The sequence below is a fragment of the Nannospalax galili genome, unplaced genomic scaffold (assembly GCF_000622305.1).
Source record: "Nannospalax galili isolate Female #2095 unplaced genomic scaffold, S.galili_v1.0 scaffold390, whole genome shotgun sequence".
NCBI classification, from domain to species: domain Eukaryota; kingdom Metazoa; phylum Chordata; class Mammalia; order Rodentia; family Spalacidae; genus Nannospalax; species Nannospalax galili.
The window spans coordinates 4,359,370-4,379,574 of NW_008330777.1; the positions used below are offsets into that span (position 1 = coordinate 4,359,370).

Sequence of the window (20,205 nt, forward strand, 5' to 3'; positions counted from 1 at the left end):
AGCTTCAGTATGATATTCAGCATCCAAAAATCCTACTTTGCTCTTTGGTAAGGAGGGGGTCAGATCTTACCTTACAATCTTTCTGAGTGACGCAGAGTTAGTGCCAAATTCTATTTAAACTCTGAAAATATGAATTTACTTTTCTCTTTCTCTAGGTATCCTATTACATGACATCAAGGAAGGATAAGATGTTTAAAGTAATTGTTTCTTGCAATAAAGCTAAAGTAAAAAAAAAATCCCACTTCCAGTGATCAATACATTTCAAGCGAAGAGAGCCAGAAGCAAAGATTGCTGTGTATCTGTAATGAAAAAGTGACTACAGGTAAGGAGTTTATAAAGTCTCCTCTTGATGGTTTTATAACACTTGAAAGTATTTTGGCTCAGGTTAATTATAGCTGTTTTAAAGCACAAAGCTTGAAAATGAAGGAATAATGATCATAAGATTGTGGCTAGGTGAACTATAAAGATATTTTTTAAGTTTATGTATCTATGGATATTACAAATCATGTTATAAAATTATCTGAAGCCAAAAGCATGCATATATATATGTGTACATTTGTATATATTTATATGTCATGATATAAATACGATTCATTTTCTACTAGAGTAGGGTTTGTTGCAACAGAGATCTTTTATTTTGTCTTTCTCAAAGTTTCAAAATCCATTGCCAATCAATTTCATTACCTTTTCGGAATGGCTGTAATAATAGTATTTGTTATCACTATTTCTTGGGAAAGTTCTTCTCACTGCAGTTTAAATGATAATGAACATTTGTATACAATATGTGTATAGATACTATATATACTATTATTTCTTTGAATGTACATACTTGTGTTTTTGCATGTTTGTATGTGTATGGTTTCATGTACATAATTTGCATGTTTATTATTGTTATTATCATTATTATTGGTGTGTGTGTGTGTGTGTGTGTGTGTGTTTGTGTCCACAGAAGTCAGAAGGGGCATCAGATCCCCTACAGCTGAAATTACCAGCATTTGTGAACTGCTTGGTGTGGGTGCTGGAAAACAAATTCAGGTCCTCTACAAGAACAGCAAAGTGCTGTTAACTTCAAAGTCATCTCTCCAGCCTCCATCTAGATTTTTTAAAGACGGAATTTCTTATTAGTCTGGAACTCCCCAGTTAGTGTAACTTAGGTGGCCAGTGAATTATTTTTTAAAAATATTTTATTATATTTTATTTTATGTGTGAGTCTATTGCCTGTTTGTACGCAAGTGCACTATGTCATGCAGTGTCCATGGACAGAGGACAGAAGAGGCTGTCGGGTCACCTGGAACTGGAGTTATGAACAGTTGTTAGTTGCCATGTGAATCCTGGGATTCGAACCTGGGTCTTCTGCAAGAACAGCCAGTGTTCTTAACCACTGAGCCATCTCTCCAGCCCCTGAACTAATTTTTTTTTTTTGACTTTGACCATTGAGCCTTAGAAGGTGGCTAGTTCAAATTCAGGTGTGCCAAAAATGTCTGGTGTACACAAAATTAAAAAAGATAAAAGCAAAAATTAATCTATCTCTTTAATATTTTATATTAATATGTATGAAATAATGGTTCTGATAAATTAGGTTAAATTAAATATATTATTAAATTAGTTTTACATGTATTTCTTTACTTTTAAATATGGCTGCTAAAAAAATTAAAATTCCCCGTGCAGCTCATATTGCACGTTTATTGGACAGAGCTGCCTGAAATTTACTATAATAAAAGAAAGATGTCTAATTTTAAAAGTATTTGACAAAATGGTTTAATCACACACTGTATAAAGATATTGAGGATTAACTTCTGAGGAATTATAATCTAGGACATGGTAACTGAGAGTAAAATTCCTTTGGCTAGTTCTAACCAAATTTAATATAATACTGCTTTGCTCTTACATTACAGATATTTTTGCCTCTTGATGTCATTGTTTTGTTAGTTAATAAAATGTTGAAGTTGTGAAAACATTTTTACTTTATACTTTCTACCTCTTGGAGAACAAATTCCATGGACCGTCAATCTCATACTTATAATAGGGTAGTCTTCTCAGTTAACTGAATCTTCAAACTCTTATCTCTTACTAGTGAAGAAGATGCTCGCTCTTCACTAATGACCAGCATTCCATCTTCCCCCTCTTTCTGCTCAGAGTCCCACAAGCCCCTAGTGCCCACCTTCCCACTGCCATGTTTATGCTTCTGCAATTCATATAATACATTCAAACACAATCTTTTAAAAATAATCTTTGAAAGCAAGACAGACTGCTTTTTGTCTTAAAACTGCCCCACTGCTTTAGGGGAACACAAAATTAAAAAAGTTTTTAAATGGTCGATGTGATCATCACACTGTGACTTTTCTTAACTCAATCCCAGAAACAGTCCATCTTTCTTGGTTATTCCTTCTTTCTCTGTCTCGTTTGTTCATCAACTATGCCTTAGAAGGCCTTTGTTTAATTCCTCTGGAGCATCCAGCCTTACCTCTTGATCAGATTGGCAAACTTCCAGACAAATATGTTCTTCCTTCTCTTGGTGAGACATGTTTCATTCCTAGCCAAGAGTCTTTCAGTGTGTAATCTTAAACCATAGTGCAGGAAACCACATCCCAGATCAGCACCATCCCAGTTACTGCCCTTCCTTTATTTTTCATTCTCACCCTAGATACCTTTTACTTCCGTGCCAAAATTTTAATTAACTTTATGAGATCTCTGAAAAAAGCATTTATCTCTCACAAATCAGTAGTTGGGAACCATATTTGGTTGGATTTGTCAGTCATGGTAATTTTAAAAATCTATTTTAACATTTTAACACAAGCTAAGAAGCCTCAAGCTCTCCATTCTTGCTCTCATTTCTTCGCTCACCTGCTCCTCTCCTCTCCTACCCTCCCTCTTTTTGAGACAGGGTTTCCAATAGTCCATATTGGCCTTGAACTCACTACGTAGCTGAGGATGACCTTGTATTGCCAATTCTCCTGCCTTCACCTCTATCCTAGTTAGTATTATCAACATGTCCACAGCCTAGAATCACTTGAAAGGGTCTCAGTTCATCATCTTTTTCAGGCTAGTCTGTGGACCTGTCTGTGAGGAGCTCTCTTAACTGATGTAGGAGGGCCCAGTCCAGTATAGGTGGTGTCATTCCTGGGCAGGTGGGCTGTAGAAGAAAGGTAGATAAGCATGAGTCTTGGAGGTAGCCAGAGTGAGCCAGCAAGCAGCATTCCTCTAAGTTTTGTTTTTTATTTGGAGCTCTTGCCTTGAGTTCCTGCCCTGACTTCCTTCAGCGATGGATTGTGACCTGGAAGTGTAAGATACAGCTGCTTTTGGTTCAAATGTTTTATCACAGCAACAGAATGAAAGTAGAACAACTTCCTGTGTTGGGATTCCTAGCATAAACCACCTTACCGGACATCTTTTCTCTTAAACTTGAGAATACAGAGGACATGGGTTTGTGTGCAGAGTGATATACAAAAACTCCAACAGCCTTGCACATCAAAAGAATTTCATCACCAATTGATATTTCTCCTACCTTAAATCTTGGGTTCACAATATTCATAAATAGCAGTACTTACTAAATGGATGGTCTGGAGGTGATAGCAAGAGATTCTTTGAGTCATTAAAAATGTTAAGGTGAATGATAAACAAATGTTATCAGATCCAAGAGTTAGAAAGAGAAGCTGTAAACATTGAAGAAAATTTTCAAAGAAGACAAAACTAGTATAAAATATTACTGGGCTGGCGAGATGGTTCAATGAGTGAAGTTGTCATCTGATCTCCACATGTGTGCTATGGCATGCATGCACCACACATATTAACCAATTAATAAAATGCAGTAAAACAGTAATTCCAAAATACTAATACATTTATCTATCGCTTCATTTTATGTGATGTACCCTATTGGTTTTTTTAGGAAGTATACATTTGTGTTACATCATTGTCAAATCATCTCTAGGCGTGAAGTTTTGAACTGGTAAATGGAGTTCAGTGATTAATTCCAGAACCCTTTCTTTTGGTTATATTGAGTCTGTAGCAGGTGTCTTTTGACAGGCTTGCTTTATTACCACTCTCTCTCCCCCTATATTGTTTGGAATCTGCTCTAAAGATAAGACACACTGCAAACATGACTCATTGATAAGACACTGTATGTGGAAACTCCTGGTACAGGCAGCAGAAGCAACAGTGGAAGCAAAAGTAAAAACTTATGATCGCAATGGCGAGGACAATTGGTACTTACCATTTAAAAACCACCTTAATTCATTTGCAATATGAAAACTGATCTTTACTTTTAAAGAAACGTGTACCTAAATATGCACCAAAAATTTATGAATTTTGTTTATTTTGGTCACGTTTTCTCAATTATCTTCTGCGGTAAGTCAACTAGTTAAATAGTTTACATTTAGTTCTACAATGATTCAAATAGGGCATAAGCCTTAATAAACAAGTTAATGAACAGATTTTGTAATGTAAGAAATAACCCAAGAACAAACATGAATTTGTATATTATTCTGATAATTATATTTAAAAACCAAGAAACTAAATATAAAGATGTATATACCTAGTATACATTCCACATATAAAAATTGTTCAGAATTTGCTGCTTTCTAACAATTTGATTATTTTGAAATGTCACCCTAGACTGCTGATTTTCAAAAAATTTTTGAGCCTTTGAAAGAATAAGCATACTTCGAACCTCTATTTTCTCTATCAGAAAGGGAAAAAAAACCCCCAAGAAACATAAAGGCTTCAATATGTCTATGCATTCCTTTTCTTTGCACTGGAGTCTGCCCTGTGGCCCTGGGGATGGGTGTCTTGTGGATCTTGTTCCTGACAGTGGCTTTGTTACTATCACAGATCTGGGAGGTGGAGAATATCAGGTATAGTTTTCATTCTTGTACTTGGCTAGCCTGCTTGCATTTATATTTGGTCCTGGTAAGGAAAGTTCTGTATGAAATTCGTCCACCATGAAAACTCTTTCCTTGGGTTTTTAAAAGCATGAGATGTAGACAAAAACACCGACGTCGAATTGATGAGTGTAAGTTGCAGCATTTGTGGAGGGTTACCTTAGCAACGTCTACGCTTTCTTTCTTTCTTTTTTAAACATCTACTCTGAACCTACGGCCATCCATCCAAGAGTTCATGAATAGTTTAACAAAGACAGAGCAGAGCTATTGAGTAATCCGGGCTCATTAATTGTGTACTTGCCAGGAGGATCTGACTTTAAATCATTAATGCAGGCAACATTTCTCTCTAGAGCCGTCAATGTGATTCTACTGTCTGAAAAATGTAATAATGATGGATTTTCTTTTAATTTTTCTTTTCCTTTTTATTGGAACTTCAGAGACACAGGTATTTTATGTAAACTCTTAAAAATAAGGACTAAGTAATAAGCTATAGATGTTTTAAAGACTTAGTGGTTTCCTTACTGACAAAGAACTGACACAGGTAGAAATACTGATTTAGACTTCGATAGCACAACCTATTTTGTGAGTTTTCATTTTATTTTATGTTAGCTGGCAAACAGTTATATGCTATAACAAATTTTCATTTTCTATTAATTTGGAAATTTATTTGTAGAATCTTGCACAATACCGTTATGTAGAAAATGTTAACTTTTTAAATAGTGATAGATTTATTATTTTCACTTGCTTTTCAGAAATAACCTCAATTCGTTTTTGGTATTCTAGGTTGATGTTTCCAATGCTATTTATGGAACTAGAGATGACATAACTCTCCCTTCAATTTCTGCTACAACTTACAGCTCACCTGTTAGTAGAACAGTGACAACAAATGTAACAAGTAAGTACATGTTTTAAATTACTTTTGATTAAGTAATTGTAGTCATTGTAACTTTTTTGGATAGAAATACATTAGCAGTATTTGCATTATACACATGAAAACAGCTTAGAATAATTAAAATGGAAACTGTAGAAAGCGATCTGTTTAGAACTTGCCTTCTACTGGTTCTTAAGCTTCTTTACTTTCAATAAGCAAAGATAATTGTACTTGTTTGTGAAATGGAACAGAGAGACTGTTGATGATAAGATTTGAATTATACAGAATCAAGAAAATAAACTCACTACACTTGTTCAGGAAGGATTAGACAGTTTGTAAGCTATTTCTTGTTTTCTTAGTTTTTGCATGTAAACCTTGCATTAGCAAAGTCTTAAGAAATCATTTGGCATCAAAAGTATATTTGGCATGTAGTGTTTAGCGGCATAACATTTTTTACATTCTTACAAAAGAATGCTTGTGATATTCTCCCAAAGAATTTTATTAATTTTTCTTCTTTTTCTACATAAAGTTTAGGAGTATAAATTCATATAGGTATTTAGGAACTTACAAAGTTTACATTTATAAAGATTTTTCTAACTTTTTTGGTGTAAGTGCAAATTTGCCTGATCTTTTAATAATAGTGAATTTTTTAAAACAAACTAGAGCCAGGGCCTCCAGTCTTCCTAGCAGGGGAGCGAGTTGGATCTGCTGGCATTCTTCTGTCTTGGAATACACCACCAAACCCAAATGGGAGGATTATATCGTATGTGGTTAGATACAAGGAAGTGTGCCCATGGCTGCAAGCAGCGTACACACAAGTGAGAGCAAAGCCAGACAGTCTGGAAGTTCTTCTCACTAACCTTAATCCTGGAACAACATATGAAATTAAGGTAAATATTTTGTAAATATATACCTAGTATTAAAATATTTCATCCATGTGAAAGATGAAGGTTTTTCACTCCTTGTCAGTCTGTGAGCTGAATATAGTGACTGGCTGAGGAAAATTAGGCTGTTATAGCTTTAACACCCACTTGCGACTTTAAAAGTTGGTGAAATATTGTAATCTCCATTTTCATATAGATGAACATTTATATATGATTCATTTTTAGAAACTTTAGCTTAACATCTTTTATTGAAAGTAAATTAAATTTAAATTTTTCAAGCGTCAGAATTAAAATTAAAATTATTTATTCTTAATTTTTTGGGGGTGCTGGGTTGGAACCCAGGGCCTCATGCATGCTAGGTGAGTACTTATCCAGTTAGCCACATCTCCATGCTGAAAATACTGTACTTTTTAAAAGACCAACGTGAGGTTCAGTGTTGCTCTCCTAACCTTGCTGTTTTTGTATTTCTGTTATTGAAAATTTGGACAATGGATTGAAAGCTTCTAAAGAGTCAGTTTTACTAAAAACAGTGAATTCAATTCAGCTTCATTCAAGAACTATTTACTGAAATTTTACTCTCTTCTGTTTCTAAAACTTTGTAATCGTTTACAATGTTAAAGATGCAAAATTTAACATCTTATTTGAACACTAAATAAAGAGGAAATTACACAAAGCATTATTAAGATAGGTTGAATAGAGATGCTTACAATTACAAGATATCTTACATCTGCAAAATAAATAATGAAGAACAAGGATATCTTCTTGCTCCTTACCATAGCATTCACATTTTCCATCTCTCTATCTCTCTATTTCTCTATCATCTATCTATCTATCTATCCATCATCTATCTATCTATCCATCCATCTATCATCTATCTATCTATCTATCTAGCTGGTTTAACAAGCTCATAATCTTCCTGTCTAAATCTACAGAATGTTAGGATTATAGGTGTGTGCCCACATACCCAGGTTTCTGTACTGCTTTCAAACTCATCTTTGCTCTGAGTCTTACAAACAATTCTAAATATTAGCTTAGCTTGATAGGCTAGTTAGTAGCTGTAACCATAAGAGAACAACTTAAGGGAAGGAAGATTTAGGTTGACTCATAGTTTCAGGGAGTTCAGACCATGGCTGCCTGACCCCATGAGTCCATCCATCCATTCATCCATCCATCTAGTGTTTGAGCATATGTGTGTTGATGCATGCATGCTATGTTGTGTAGGTGGAGGTCAAAGGACAACTTTCAGAAACCAGTTCTCCTTTTTTGATACTATAAGTTCTAAGGATGGAACTCATGTCATCAGACTTGGTAGCAAGTGCTCTTACCCACTGAGCAATCTGGCCAGACCCAACATTCGTGTTTTCTATGAACCTTTAAGATAATTGAATACAGAGAAGAAAATCATAACTGAGGTGCTTTTCTTAGATTGTAAGACACGATGGGAAAGATTTTGCCAGAAATTTTTCTGACATCTGAAAATTGCATAATACAGATATTTTCTATAAATGTGCATGTATTTTGACTAATTGATATGGCAAAATATACTCCTGGGGATAGTAAATAAAGATTAAATTTTAATGTGGTATAACAAACTATTGTTGAGAGAAAGCCAATTTGCCCAGGCTAGTTCTGCTTAGATTTTTTTAAGAGTTTGAATTTTATTCCTCTGAATTCTCTTATTTCAGGACTGTTGGGAAGCCCCTAGTCTATGTTTCATCTCACACTTTATAAATCATTGTTGTGACATTTACTTTCTTTAAATAAATGTTTGCCATTGATGAATTCCAAAGGGCATTTGGCATGGTACATTTGATATCTGCAGTACAAGTAGCACTTATGGGGCTCCTGTTAAGTGTTCTACATGTGTTATTTTAGTTAGTCTCTGAAAAACTCTATGACATAGATAAATTATTATTCCCATTTCAACATGAGAAAAATGTACCTTTGAAGATTTAAGAAAATTGTCCAATGTTCTCCATCTAGCAGGTGGTAGACCCACACTTAAACAACGTTTTCAGCTTCCACGCATGTCATTTTGCAAAAGCTTAGAAGTACCATTCTCATGTATAGTGTTTACTTTGCCTATGTTAATCTATCTCACTAAATCATTCAAGTCACAAATAGTTTCCTCGCCTTTTAAGATTTGACTGTGCACTCTGTGTTATGGATCAAGCCCGCTAAGTCTTCACTGGCACTTTTCTTGCTTATTTATTTTGCCTAGTTATCGAGTGTAACCTCTAAAGTCCAATGCTGTATGTACGGTCTCCTGTGTATAGGTGAATAAAGGTTGAGCTTTGGAGCATGTCTTTCAACTGAATTCAGTTCTCCTGTTTATTCATATGTGACCCAGGGCAAATATGACTTCTCTCACTCAGTTTTTTCTTTAAGATTTTTAATTTAAATTAAATTAATTAAAATTAAAATTTAATTTAAATTAATTTTATAAGAATTTCATATAATGTACTATGGCCATATTCACTCCCCTCCCCCAACTCCTCCCATCCACCATCCCCAGCCCTATCCAACCAGTGTTGTGTCTTCTTTCTTGTTGTTTTGTAAAATCCATGGAGTTTAGTTTGTGTTGCCCATATTGACCATAGATTCATCCAAGGGAGTGTGGTCAGATAACCAGTGTTTATACCATTAAAGAAAATCAACTCTTCTTTTCCCATCAGCCATCAATTGCTAGTGGCCCCTCAGCTAGAGGAACAACATTGTGCCCACTTCCCCTCTTCATTATAGAATGTTATCTGGCTTGAGTTTGTACAATTTTTCATCAACAAGTTGCTGGCCAGACTACCTCCTATTTTGATTTCATGGGTATCTCCATGCTGCTTTCTTTCTTGGGAGTAGTGTGAAAAGTAGAGGAAAAATCCTGTTGGCACTTACCTTACGGAGAAGTGAAGCTTTTCATTTCAGATTCTGTGTAGTTAGAAAAGCAAAGAATTTGAAAATAAAATCTTTCTGATCTGTTTTAGGTTGCTGCGGAAAACAGTGCTGGCATTGGAGTATTTAGTGACCCATTTCTTTTCCAAACTGCAGAAAGTGGTAATTTTCCTGAATTTTTAACTTAGTCACAAGCTCTTATTTAGGACAAGTCAGGATTTAATGAAAATCTTATACTAAGTACATACAGTTCTTGATGATGGCCATTCAATTCCTTTTAGTTGTTTGGAATAGTGAATTTATTCTGTAAGATATATATTTTTCTTTCTGATCATAAAAGTATTATCTTGAAAAAATGTTTTTCAAACTTAAGAAACCTATAATAAAAATTATTCACTTTCTTGTCAGGCAAAACACCTCTATCTGAACTTTATTTATTTTGAGAAGCCACTATGTAGCTCAGGCTGTCCTCTGACTCAGGATCCTCTTGATTCAGCCTCCTAGGTGCTGGGCTTATAGGTGTCACATCCAGCTTATAAACTACCTCTGCTACTATACTGGTCTGTTTGTGGCTCATCTCTTTTTGAATATATGTCCATTGATTGGAACAAGGGCATGCCATGTAGGTTTATAGCTTTTTTCCTATTAATATAAATGATAAGCATTTTGTGACATTAGACTTGGAAATACAGATTTCATGGTTGTCCTCTGATTCTATGACAGGCAGTCATTTCCAAACCTTTATGGTTCTCCCTTCCTCCTCTGGGGGAAGTAGAAGACTTGCCGTCATCTTCAGTTCCTCCTCTCAAGTAATACCTAAATCCATCTTCAACTCCTGGCAGCACTTTCATAAAGTGTATCCAGAATCTCACTTTTACTCATAATCATGCTGCCCAACTCATTTTTGTTGCTTGCCTAAATGACCCTCCTTATGGGGCTTCTGTTTCCAGCTTGCTTCCTGCAGCCTACTCTCCTCACTAAAGCCACATTATTTTTTGTAACATAAACCAGATGCTGCTGCTTCCCTTTGCCTAACCTGGTTGCTGCTCATTGGGAATAAAACCCTATGCCATCCTCCCACCTACTTCTCTCACTTGCCTCTTACTTTATTATTTATTTATTTATTTATTTATTTATTTATTTAAATTATTTATCATGGGGTCTTCCTGTAGCCTCAACTGGCTTAGAGCTTGCTGTGTAGACCAGGCTGACTGCAATCTTACAGGGATCCACTTGCCTCTGCCTCCAGAGTGCTGGGATTAATGGCGTGTTGCCACCACACCTAGCTGTCTCTGAATTCAATTCCATTTCAGACTACTTTGACCACACTGCCAAGAATGCTTTGTCGATAAATATTCCAGTTCAATTGATTTAATTCTCTTATTTTACATTTGTTGACTATACGAATGGAATAGCCCCACCCCCTCCTCTATATATCTATTTCCAACAAGTGTTTTTTTTTAATTAGACCTTCTTGACACATTGCAATATCTACTTCCTTAATTGTATTGTAAATATTACTCCGTTAAAGTATAAACTCTGTGTTAAAAATAAGATATTGAATGGCAAGTTATTTATTAATAATTTTGCTATTTATTTATAATAGTAAAATATTATCATCAAATACATTATAGAAAAAATGGTTATTTAGAAAATAGTATCTCCAAATAGCAAGTATTTGTCATGGAGTTTATATACTAGTGGAATAAGATAATCAAAGGTGTAAATTAATATGTCAAGTAAATGATCAGGCAGAGTTTTACAATCATTTCTAGTAGTTGAGAATGATACACACATATATCATATACATATATCACCAAAGACAAAACTCTTCAAGGGTCTTTGCATAAAGTATAATTTGGCATGGGTCTTGAGTATCTAGGGAGGATACAACCTTGACTGATAAAACCTTGTAATAAAATTTATGATCCAATTACTGTTTGAGAACGTATTAATTTCTATGGAATAAATGGAATTTATAATCATTAAATCAGGGGAAACTTGTTTTCTTATGAACAAAACTACTCCCAAGAGATATGCAGATTAATCAGTGTACTTAGTTGAATTAAAGCTCAGCCTTTAAAATCCCGTGGAGTATTATTCCAAATAAATTTCAATTTATTTTAGATTTTAAAACTTTGAAAACTAGCACTTACATTCTGTGTCTAAATACGAATGAATGTAGCAAAATAACCACAATTTCTTTATGTAGAAAGGTAAAAAGAATTAAAGTACAACTTTTAGTGCTTAATTACTTAATTTTTAGTTGGATCAAAATGGTTGAATTCCTTCTATAAATAATCTAGAATTAATAGGTGCATGAAACCAAGAAATGGAAAGTACAGTATTTAAATCAGAGAAAGACATGTCACAGAAAAGAACAAAATTTTCAAACACATTGAAATCACAAAGGGAAAATACAACAGGAACAGCTTACTGAAGCAAAAATAACAACAACAAAAAAGATTTTAATATAAATATCCTTCTTCAGGAAAAGTTTGTTTAGCAGGTTTAACAGATTTTTTTTATTTGATTAATATTTAAAATTTACCATTTTGGAAATCAAGCTTCTTAAAGATGTGGTTACCTTATAAATTCCAAGTTTCTTTATGTTTGATTAATTCTTTTTGACAGTCTTTAAGGCACATTTGGAAATGTGTCAACTTGTGATCAGTTATTCTGAAATAAGCAGATTTAGTTTACGTCTAGGTTTGCAAAATTTTAATATGAAACAAACATTTGTTTAGAAGTCATATTTAGGTTAAATTTTGATTTTATCCAAAATACTACATATTAAATTTCATATTATGTGTACATTAACATCTCAAAGGTATCACAAATAGCATAGCACTTTAAGTTTTACAACAGGCCTTACGTGTTTCATCTCCTTAAATCTTTTTAATACCCCCAGCTCCAGGAAAAGTTGTCAATCTCACAGTTGAAGCCTTCAACTATTCAGCGGTAAACCTGATTTGGTATTTACCTCGGCAACCAAATGGCAAAATCACCAGCTTCAAGATAAGCGTCAAACACGCCAGAAGTGGGGCAGTGGTGAAGGACGTCTCCATCAGAGTAGAAGACATTTTGAGGGGGAAATTGCCAGAATGCAACGTGTGTATTGTGGAACACATTGAAGTCTAAAAATTTTTAAGTAAACTTATGTCTCCAAGTTTTCACTTTCTGACATTATTTTACAAAGTGGTTATTGGTTACTTCATCACTTACACTATTAGGTCGTAGCATCAGTATCATGATATACACAACTCTCAGTATTCAGGAGAGTAAATAAAAGAGTGAAAGATAAAATCATTTACTAGGCTCTAGAAATGTGTTATTAAAAGAGTAATATTTGGCTCAGCTGTGAAGGGACAGATGGGGATGATGATTGATGATGATGATGATGATGTGCGTGTGTGTGTAGGTTACAGGGTGTTCTAGATGGGGACACATTATAAAGCCCTGAGGTGGGAAGACTAATTTCCAACTGGAGAAAAGGCCACACTTGCATGTGTCAAGAGAGGAGGGTACCTACAGGGAAATACATATTCAAGAGTTGATTTAAAGCAATGGGCTGGTTTCAGGTGTTTTTTGGGGATAACATATCTTTATGAAAATATTCTCCTTCTATAGTTATTGATGAGAAACCTTAAGAAATGCTACATTAATGCTTTTTCTCAAATCCCCCTGGGGATTATTGATTGTGTTATTACTAATGGAGAAACAGTCAAGCAAAATTATTTTTATCTCAAATAGTTTATTGAAGTCTCAAAGATCTTTTTCAAATTAGGATCCTTTTTGAATACATACAAACATGTAAATGTGGTACATTTACACTTAGTGTCTGGGTAACATTATTATTATTTTCTTGAGTACTTCAGATAAAAAAATGGGAGTCATAGTAAGAAAGTAGGCCATGCCTGAAATTATCTTCGATCTTTCTCTTGTTTGGTTAACATGAATTTTAAAAATTCTTACTGATAATTTTGCTGTCATTTGACCTTTATTTTAAACCACTTTAAATCTTACATATGAGGAAGATTAAAATATGATGAATATAATACATATATTCTATTGTAAAATTATAACCATTAATGAATATAATTAAAAATCTAGCAACAATAATTAAATTTGTTAAAATCTTGCACACACACACACACATGCGCGTGCTCTGATGAATAATATGTATAGTAGGAAGAAAAAGAATGAATTGTGTTCCTTGTGTTTTCCTAGAGATATCATGATTTGCCCATGACTGTTTCCTTTATTCAACAGGAGAACAGTGAATCTTTTCTGTGGAGCACCACCAGCCCATCTCCCACACTTGTGAGAGTTACGCCTCCACTGAGGACTACACATTCCTCCAGTACATTGGCACAGAGCAAGATCAGCTCTGTGTGGAAGGAGCCTATCAGCTTTGTAGTGACACACTTGAGACCATACACAACATATCTTTTTGAAGTTTCAGCTGTTACGACCGAAGCAGGGTATATTGACAGCACCATTGTTAGAACACCAGAATCAGGTATCATTTGCTTTTGGTTAGAAAAAAATTGTCTTACTTATATTATTATACATTACTCTTTCATTCTGTTCATAGTGTTTTTTGTTAACCTTTTTTTTAGTAACATTTTTTTCTCCACAGTAGGTAATAGGCATCCCACCTGACTACCTTCAATACTAGTAAACACCTATGAGGTGAAAACTGATTTGAAAGCAATAATTCTTTAACTACTATGGTTGGCATTTATCAATCTATGATGTCAACAATGTTTTTGATCTTTTTGAGACAAGGTTTCCCTGTAGTACTAGCTGGCCTGGAACTTGGTCTACTTAGACCAGGCTGGCCCCATTATCACAGAGGTCCACTTGCCTCTGTCTCCAGAGTGCTGGGATTAAAGGTATGTGCCAACATGCCTAGTTTGACCTTAGCCTCGGCAGCTTTACATAACCACCCTTGTCCTCTGACTCATCTTCAGTCATCTGTACTCTGTTCTCACAGCCATTGTTTTGCCAGATGTGGAGATATTACCTGGAAAAGTAGAACTAGCGTTTGATTAACATTTCAGTGTCAGATAATGATAGTGGCTAAAATAGACAACTACATATGTCTTTTTGCACTCTATTTTCCTCATTTGAAAAATGGAGGCAGTTATAGTACCTGTTGTATGGCTGGGGTCTTAAGATTAAATAAATGCAATTAGACATCATTATTCCTAGTAAATTCTGAGCAGGCATATTTCTAGGTGTGAGTATTTGTTTATATGTGTTTTTATGTGGATACTGATATAGTACCATAATAACATATTAGTACAACTCTTATGGACATACTACATACCTGGTATTTTAGTATTTGTACATATTATATGTGGACTAGATGTATGTTATGTATATCATAATATAGTTATCAGATTTTTAGTGTGATTGGAAATTTTTGAGGATAATGGAAATTATTGGCAGGGCAATTTCAGTAAAGCACATTGTCTTTTTATCCAATGACATACATGTCAGATCATATATTTTTTTACATGATAGTTATTTTGTCTTGACTTAAAAAACTATATTTATATGATAATATCTATCCTTTTTTACTTCTGACTTTATATATAACAAATAGTTTCATGGAAATGATGTAAAGGGACATTGATTAGATAAGAAGTTTTAATATTCAGTTGTTTATTAGTATAAACAATTTTTCCATTTCAATAAGACAAAGAAAAATATGTAAAACATTTAATGTGTTTTTATTTTTAAATGTCATTTTTTTATCTTACCAGTGTTACATTTAAATCTTTTATCAGTAGGTTATAAATTTCCTCTCAGAACAAAAGTTATTGACATGAAAATGTAAAGGTCATTGTGACCTAGTTTTGAGGGTTATTTCTTGACATGTTTACCTATGTGTCCACCAGAAATAAGGTGTTTCTCCAGCCAAATACAACACTTTGTGGGAATTAATACATATGTGTACACACACACATACACACATATTTGGAGATAGTATGGCATTTTCAACAACCATATTATAGTAATTATAGGAATGATGTTGCATTGCACAACAATATATACTACTAAGTACATTAAGAAAACTGTGAAGTTAATCCAGTGCTTTTATATGTCTTATTCAAATTTGTCAATTCTAATGTATTCTATTTTTCTTTCAAGTTAAGCCCACATTTATTTTAGTGTCATTATTTTTACTTCATGATATATGTTTTTCATAGGATATCGCTTTTATCTTAAATATGTATTACATATTCATTTTCTCTGTACTCATTTTAGTGCCTGAAGGACCACCACAAAACTTTATAACAGGCAATGTCACAGAGAAGTCCTTTTCAATTTCATGGGCCCCTCCAACTGTTGTAACAGGGAAGTTTAGTTATAGAGTTGAATTATATGGACCATCTGGTAAGTCTTGCTCCACCTTTTCCTTTACCTTTTGAATGAGAGATAAAAGTACATGAAATTTCTAACTTTTTTAAAAGTACCAGTCTCTTGAAAAGACCCTAAATTGAGGCAAATTATAGAAAACAATGAGGACGGTAAATACTTTGGATCTTCTGTTTAATACCATAAATGAGTATAAGAATCCAAAACACCTTTCGTGGTCTATGTGGAATTGAAAAAACTAATGACAAGTTCTCAATTTAGGTGGTAGAGATGACACGTGTATTTAAGCATTTGAGCAAGAAGTCCCTGACTTACATCCATTAAAAAAACCAATAAGTTTAGACTGTATTAAATCAAGCTTCTATTTAGAACAAGGAGTTCATCTCTAATCATCAGAGCTCTCTGGAAATAATCTGGAGGGATCTCTCTGCTCTCTATGCAGTGTTATTGTGAACTTAAAACTGCTCTGAAAATGAAGCCTACTCAAAGTAATATTGTTGGACATATATGGTAACACATTTCCCATCTTATAAACAAGCAGGACCTTGAGCATTCAGAGGTGATTAGAAGGGTTCAAATATTATACAATAAGAAATAAAGTAACGCAAAATTTTAGTCATTCTGAGATCCTGTAGTTTCTATGAAAGTTTATTTAAAACACTGATCAATTAACATAAACTCACACATTGTCATTTATTTGAAAGCACCATAAAGACCAAGTTCCAAACCATTCCTTTTTGAATGTCTATGGTACGGATTACATGAGAAGGCATTTTATCACTTCCAAATAACTTCTGCTTCTAAATTCTGAACTATGTTAAACTCCTAAAAATAAAAGAGAGTTTTTTCCTCCTACCTGCTTCCCAGTGCAAGTAAACAGATACACACATTTTTTCTGATATCATTACAACTCTTGGCTGAGATATATCTTCTGATTAGAAACTCAAGTTTTGCCGCAAAAATCAAAGGTGGCAAATATGGGTCGGAGTAAGAGTCAACAGATTTTTTTTAGGAACAATGAGGCATGTTGGCATAAGAGAGGTGAGAATTATTGAAACAGTGCTTCTGTTGGTAGATGTAAGATCTGCTTAAATACAGGGATTGGGTCAAGATGAGACTGTAGGTAGTTTATTGATTCTAGCAGTTTATAAGACAGAGTATGTGGGTGCAGATGAGGTTGTTCTGTGGGAGTCTGCAGGCAGATAACTCCTTATTTATTTGTTTTCAATGTAATGGGAAACATGACCATTAGCTGAGGGTAAGGACAGGACAGAAGGTGTTGGAGGTCTGAGGAGAAATCAAAAAATGACCATCTACAAGAGTAGACAGTGATGGGACTACTTGGCTATGTAAGTTGAGAAGATGCCAGGAGCCACTGAGGACTCATTTGGAATGTGGTCTGAATTAAATTCATGCATGGAGTGAGATTGTGCGCTCCTCTTGCTTCTTCAATAAGAGAAGTTCGAGGTCACTGAATGTTTATGTGAGACAGCAGTTGACAATGACATTGGGCCTGGATAAAAAGGGGGCATCAATGATGAGCAACCAAACAAAATAAAAATGCAATCAGTGGTAAGACTCTTGTATTGGAGGTTCCAGCAGACTTAAAGAAGTGTTGATTTAGAATCTAGCATAAATGAAGTTCAGATCACAAAACATGGTAAGAGGCAGTTACATGAACTTGAAAGAAGTTGTTTATAGCCATTAGTAATGGTGATATCTATGACCTAGAGGGAGCAGCTGATATAGGGTAGAGAAGAAAACTAATAATTTGTTATGAGTGAATGACTATTAAATTGTGATATTAAAATCATCATACTCTAAGATGGTAATATTGAGTTAAGAGCTAAACTATACAGAATGAGAGTGAGTGACTAGGATGTGATGGTGATCTGGAGACTAGTGGATGGTATGGTGACCTGCAGGCTAGTGGATGTCATGATGACAGGGGCTTTAAAATTTTGCACTTTGGGGCTGGAGAGATAGCTCAGTGGCTAAAAGAATCTGCTGCTCTTGCACAGGTTCTGGCTCCCAGAAACCACATGAAGGCTCAAAAACATCTATAACTCTAGTTCCAGGGGATCTGACACCCTCTACTGATCTCCATGGGCACCAGGCATGCACATGGTGCTTATACATAGATACAGACCAAACGCTCATACATTTTAGAAAAGTAAATTGTGGAGTTTTTAAAGAGGTAGGATAGTGGTGCAGGTGGAACAGTGATGAGCATGGTGAGCATTTTCTGTACCTTAAGGCCATCAACTGAGAGCTGGGTGGGGGAACCCAGAATTTATCCTGCTTCAGGGGACCAGGGACAGTACTTCCAGTACAGAGCCAGCTGCAATTAGAGTAAGAATGCAGAGGAATTATTCAGAGGAAAAGTTGAGAATTCATGGCATTTTACTAATACATTAGTTAAAAATTTTTATTCATAGAGGCAGAACTCTGTGAGTTCGAGGCCAGCCTGGTCTCCATTAGCAAATCCAGGCCAGCTGCGGCTACATGGAGACCTCATCTCAAACAAACAAACACAAACAAACAAAATTATTCATAAGCTAAATAAGAAATGTTTTCTAAATATATCTTCTTTCAGAAATTAATGAGACTAGAACTTTAATTGAATAAAGCTAAGTAAAAACGACTATTTTAATATTGATGAATCTGTTTTCTCTCCTTCCTTTCTCCCTTCCTTCCTTCCTTCCTTCCTTCCTTCCTCCCTCCCTCCCTTTCTTCCTTCCTTCCTTCCTTCCTTCCTTCCTTCCTTCCTTCCTTCCTTCCTTCTTCTTTCATTCATCCTTTTTGGACAAGAGTCTCATGAATCCCATACTGGCCTCCAATGCAAGTAGTCAAGGATGACTTTGAGCTTCTGATCCTCCTGCCTCCACCTCTAAGTGCTGAGATCTGGGATTACTGGCATGTACTGCCATGACCAGTTTTATGTGATGCTGGGGATTTAACCAAGAGCTTCTTTATGGATATTAGGCAAGCACTCTCCCAACTGAACTACATCCGCAGCCCGTTTCTTTTTAATTTTGTAGAAAATAATATGACAACTCAACAGGACTTTATAATGTAATAAAATTATTTTAAACATTGGAAGACTTTCTTGTTATTTCCACCATTTTAATTACATCTATATCAACTAAACCAAATATTTAAATATATTCATTCACAATAACAAATTTGAATTTAACAGTTTGTTCATTGTCCTTGCTACTATACCTAAGTATGAAATGAGCATATGCTCCATAAAATAATCCACAGATATCTTCTGCTTTTTGCAGGGCGTATTTTGGATAATAGCACAAAAGACCTTAAGTTTGTATTTTCTCATCTAACACCATTTACAATGTATGATGTCTATGTTGCCGCTGAAACCAGCGCAGGAGTTGGACCCAAGTCAAATCTTTCAATATTCACCCCTCAAGATGGTAAGAACCTTCTCCTTCACAGAATTAATCCAATATATTTGTTATGTTTATGAATTTTATGGACTTAGTAAAACATAATTTTAGAATCAGTTTTGTTTATGTTTACTTAACCCCCATTATTTCCCTTAGCAAATCGCTACCTAAATCATTCTGAACTTATGTTCTATAGAATGTTAAACTTACCCCATGCTTCATAATAAAAGGAATACAAGAACAAGGATTAGAGATCATATGTGTTATCAATATTAGAGATTCACACCTACAAAACACCAAGAAGTCATACATTAAACAAACACATCTAATACTGCTTAGCCATATTGTTAAGTAGACACTGCTTTTTTCTCACACAAGCTGTTTTCAGAGGGATTTCTATATTCCCACCACCTAGAACAGCATGCTTTGATAATCAAGTGTTTTCAGAAAGAATTCCTAGTGGGTACAAAAACAAATTTCCCAGCATTTACTAAAGTTTTAAAAATAATATATTTCAAGAAATTATCTTATGTGTACATACTAAACATCATTATTTTAAGTGCAATTTATTGTTTTTTTATTATATCATAGTATATTTTTTCTGAACCTGATAAATATTTTCATTTCTGTTTAGACATTACAATTATTGATAAGATGGCAAGAATGTTTTAGAATAAATAGCACTAGAAAAGATTCCCAGATTTTGTTTGTGTCATAGCTAACATGCAATAACTAGTAAATTGAATATGCACATATGTACACACACACACACACACACACACACCTACACACTCTTGGGCATGCCTTCATCATGTGATTATTCATACATTAGGCCATTAGAGGGCAGCAACCATCAGGAATTCTGTTCATTTCTCCCTTCAAAGAAAGAA

The 20,205-nt window shown here is 34.6% G+C and overlaps 1 protein-coding gene across 1 annotated transcript in view; it reads left to right on the forward strand.

The window, feature by feature from the left end:
* Positions 1-5,114: 5,114 nt before the first annotated feature.
* Ptprq (protein tyrosine phosphatase receptor type Q) overlaps positions 5,115-20,205 on the forward strand; it is a 227,017-nt gene continuing 211,926 nt past the window's right edge. Inside the window, exons 1-8 of the mRNA XM_008852127.2 lie at positions 5,115-5,322; positions 5,661-5,772; positions 6,412-6,638; positions 9,611-9,680; positions 12,430-12,629; positions 13,791-14,040; positions 15,798-15,926; positions 19,196-19,342. Coding sequence (XP_008850349.1) covers positions 5,266-5,322; positions 5,661-5,772; positions 6,412-6,638; positions 9,611-9,680; positions 12,430-12,629; positions 13,791-14,040; positions 15,798-15,926; positions 19,196-19,342 — 1,192 coding nt within the window. The 5' untranslated portion in view covers positions 5,115-5,265. The remainder of the gene's footprint in view (positions 5,323-5,660; positions 5,773-6,411; positions 6,639-9,610; positions 9,681-12,429; positions 12,630-13,790; positions 14,041-15,797; positions 15,927-19,195; positions 19,343-20,205) is intronic.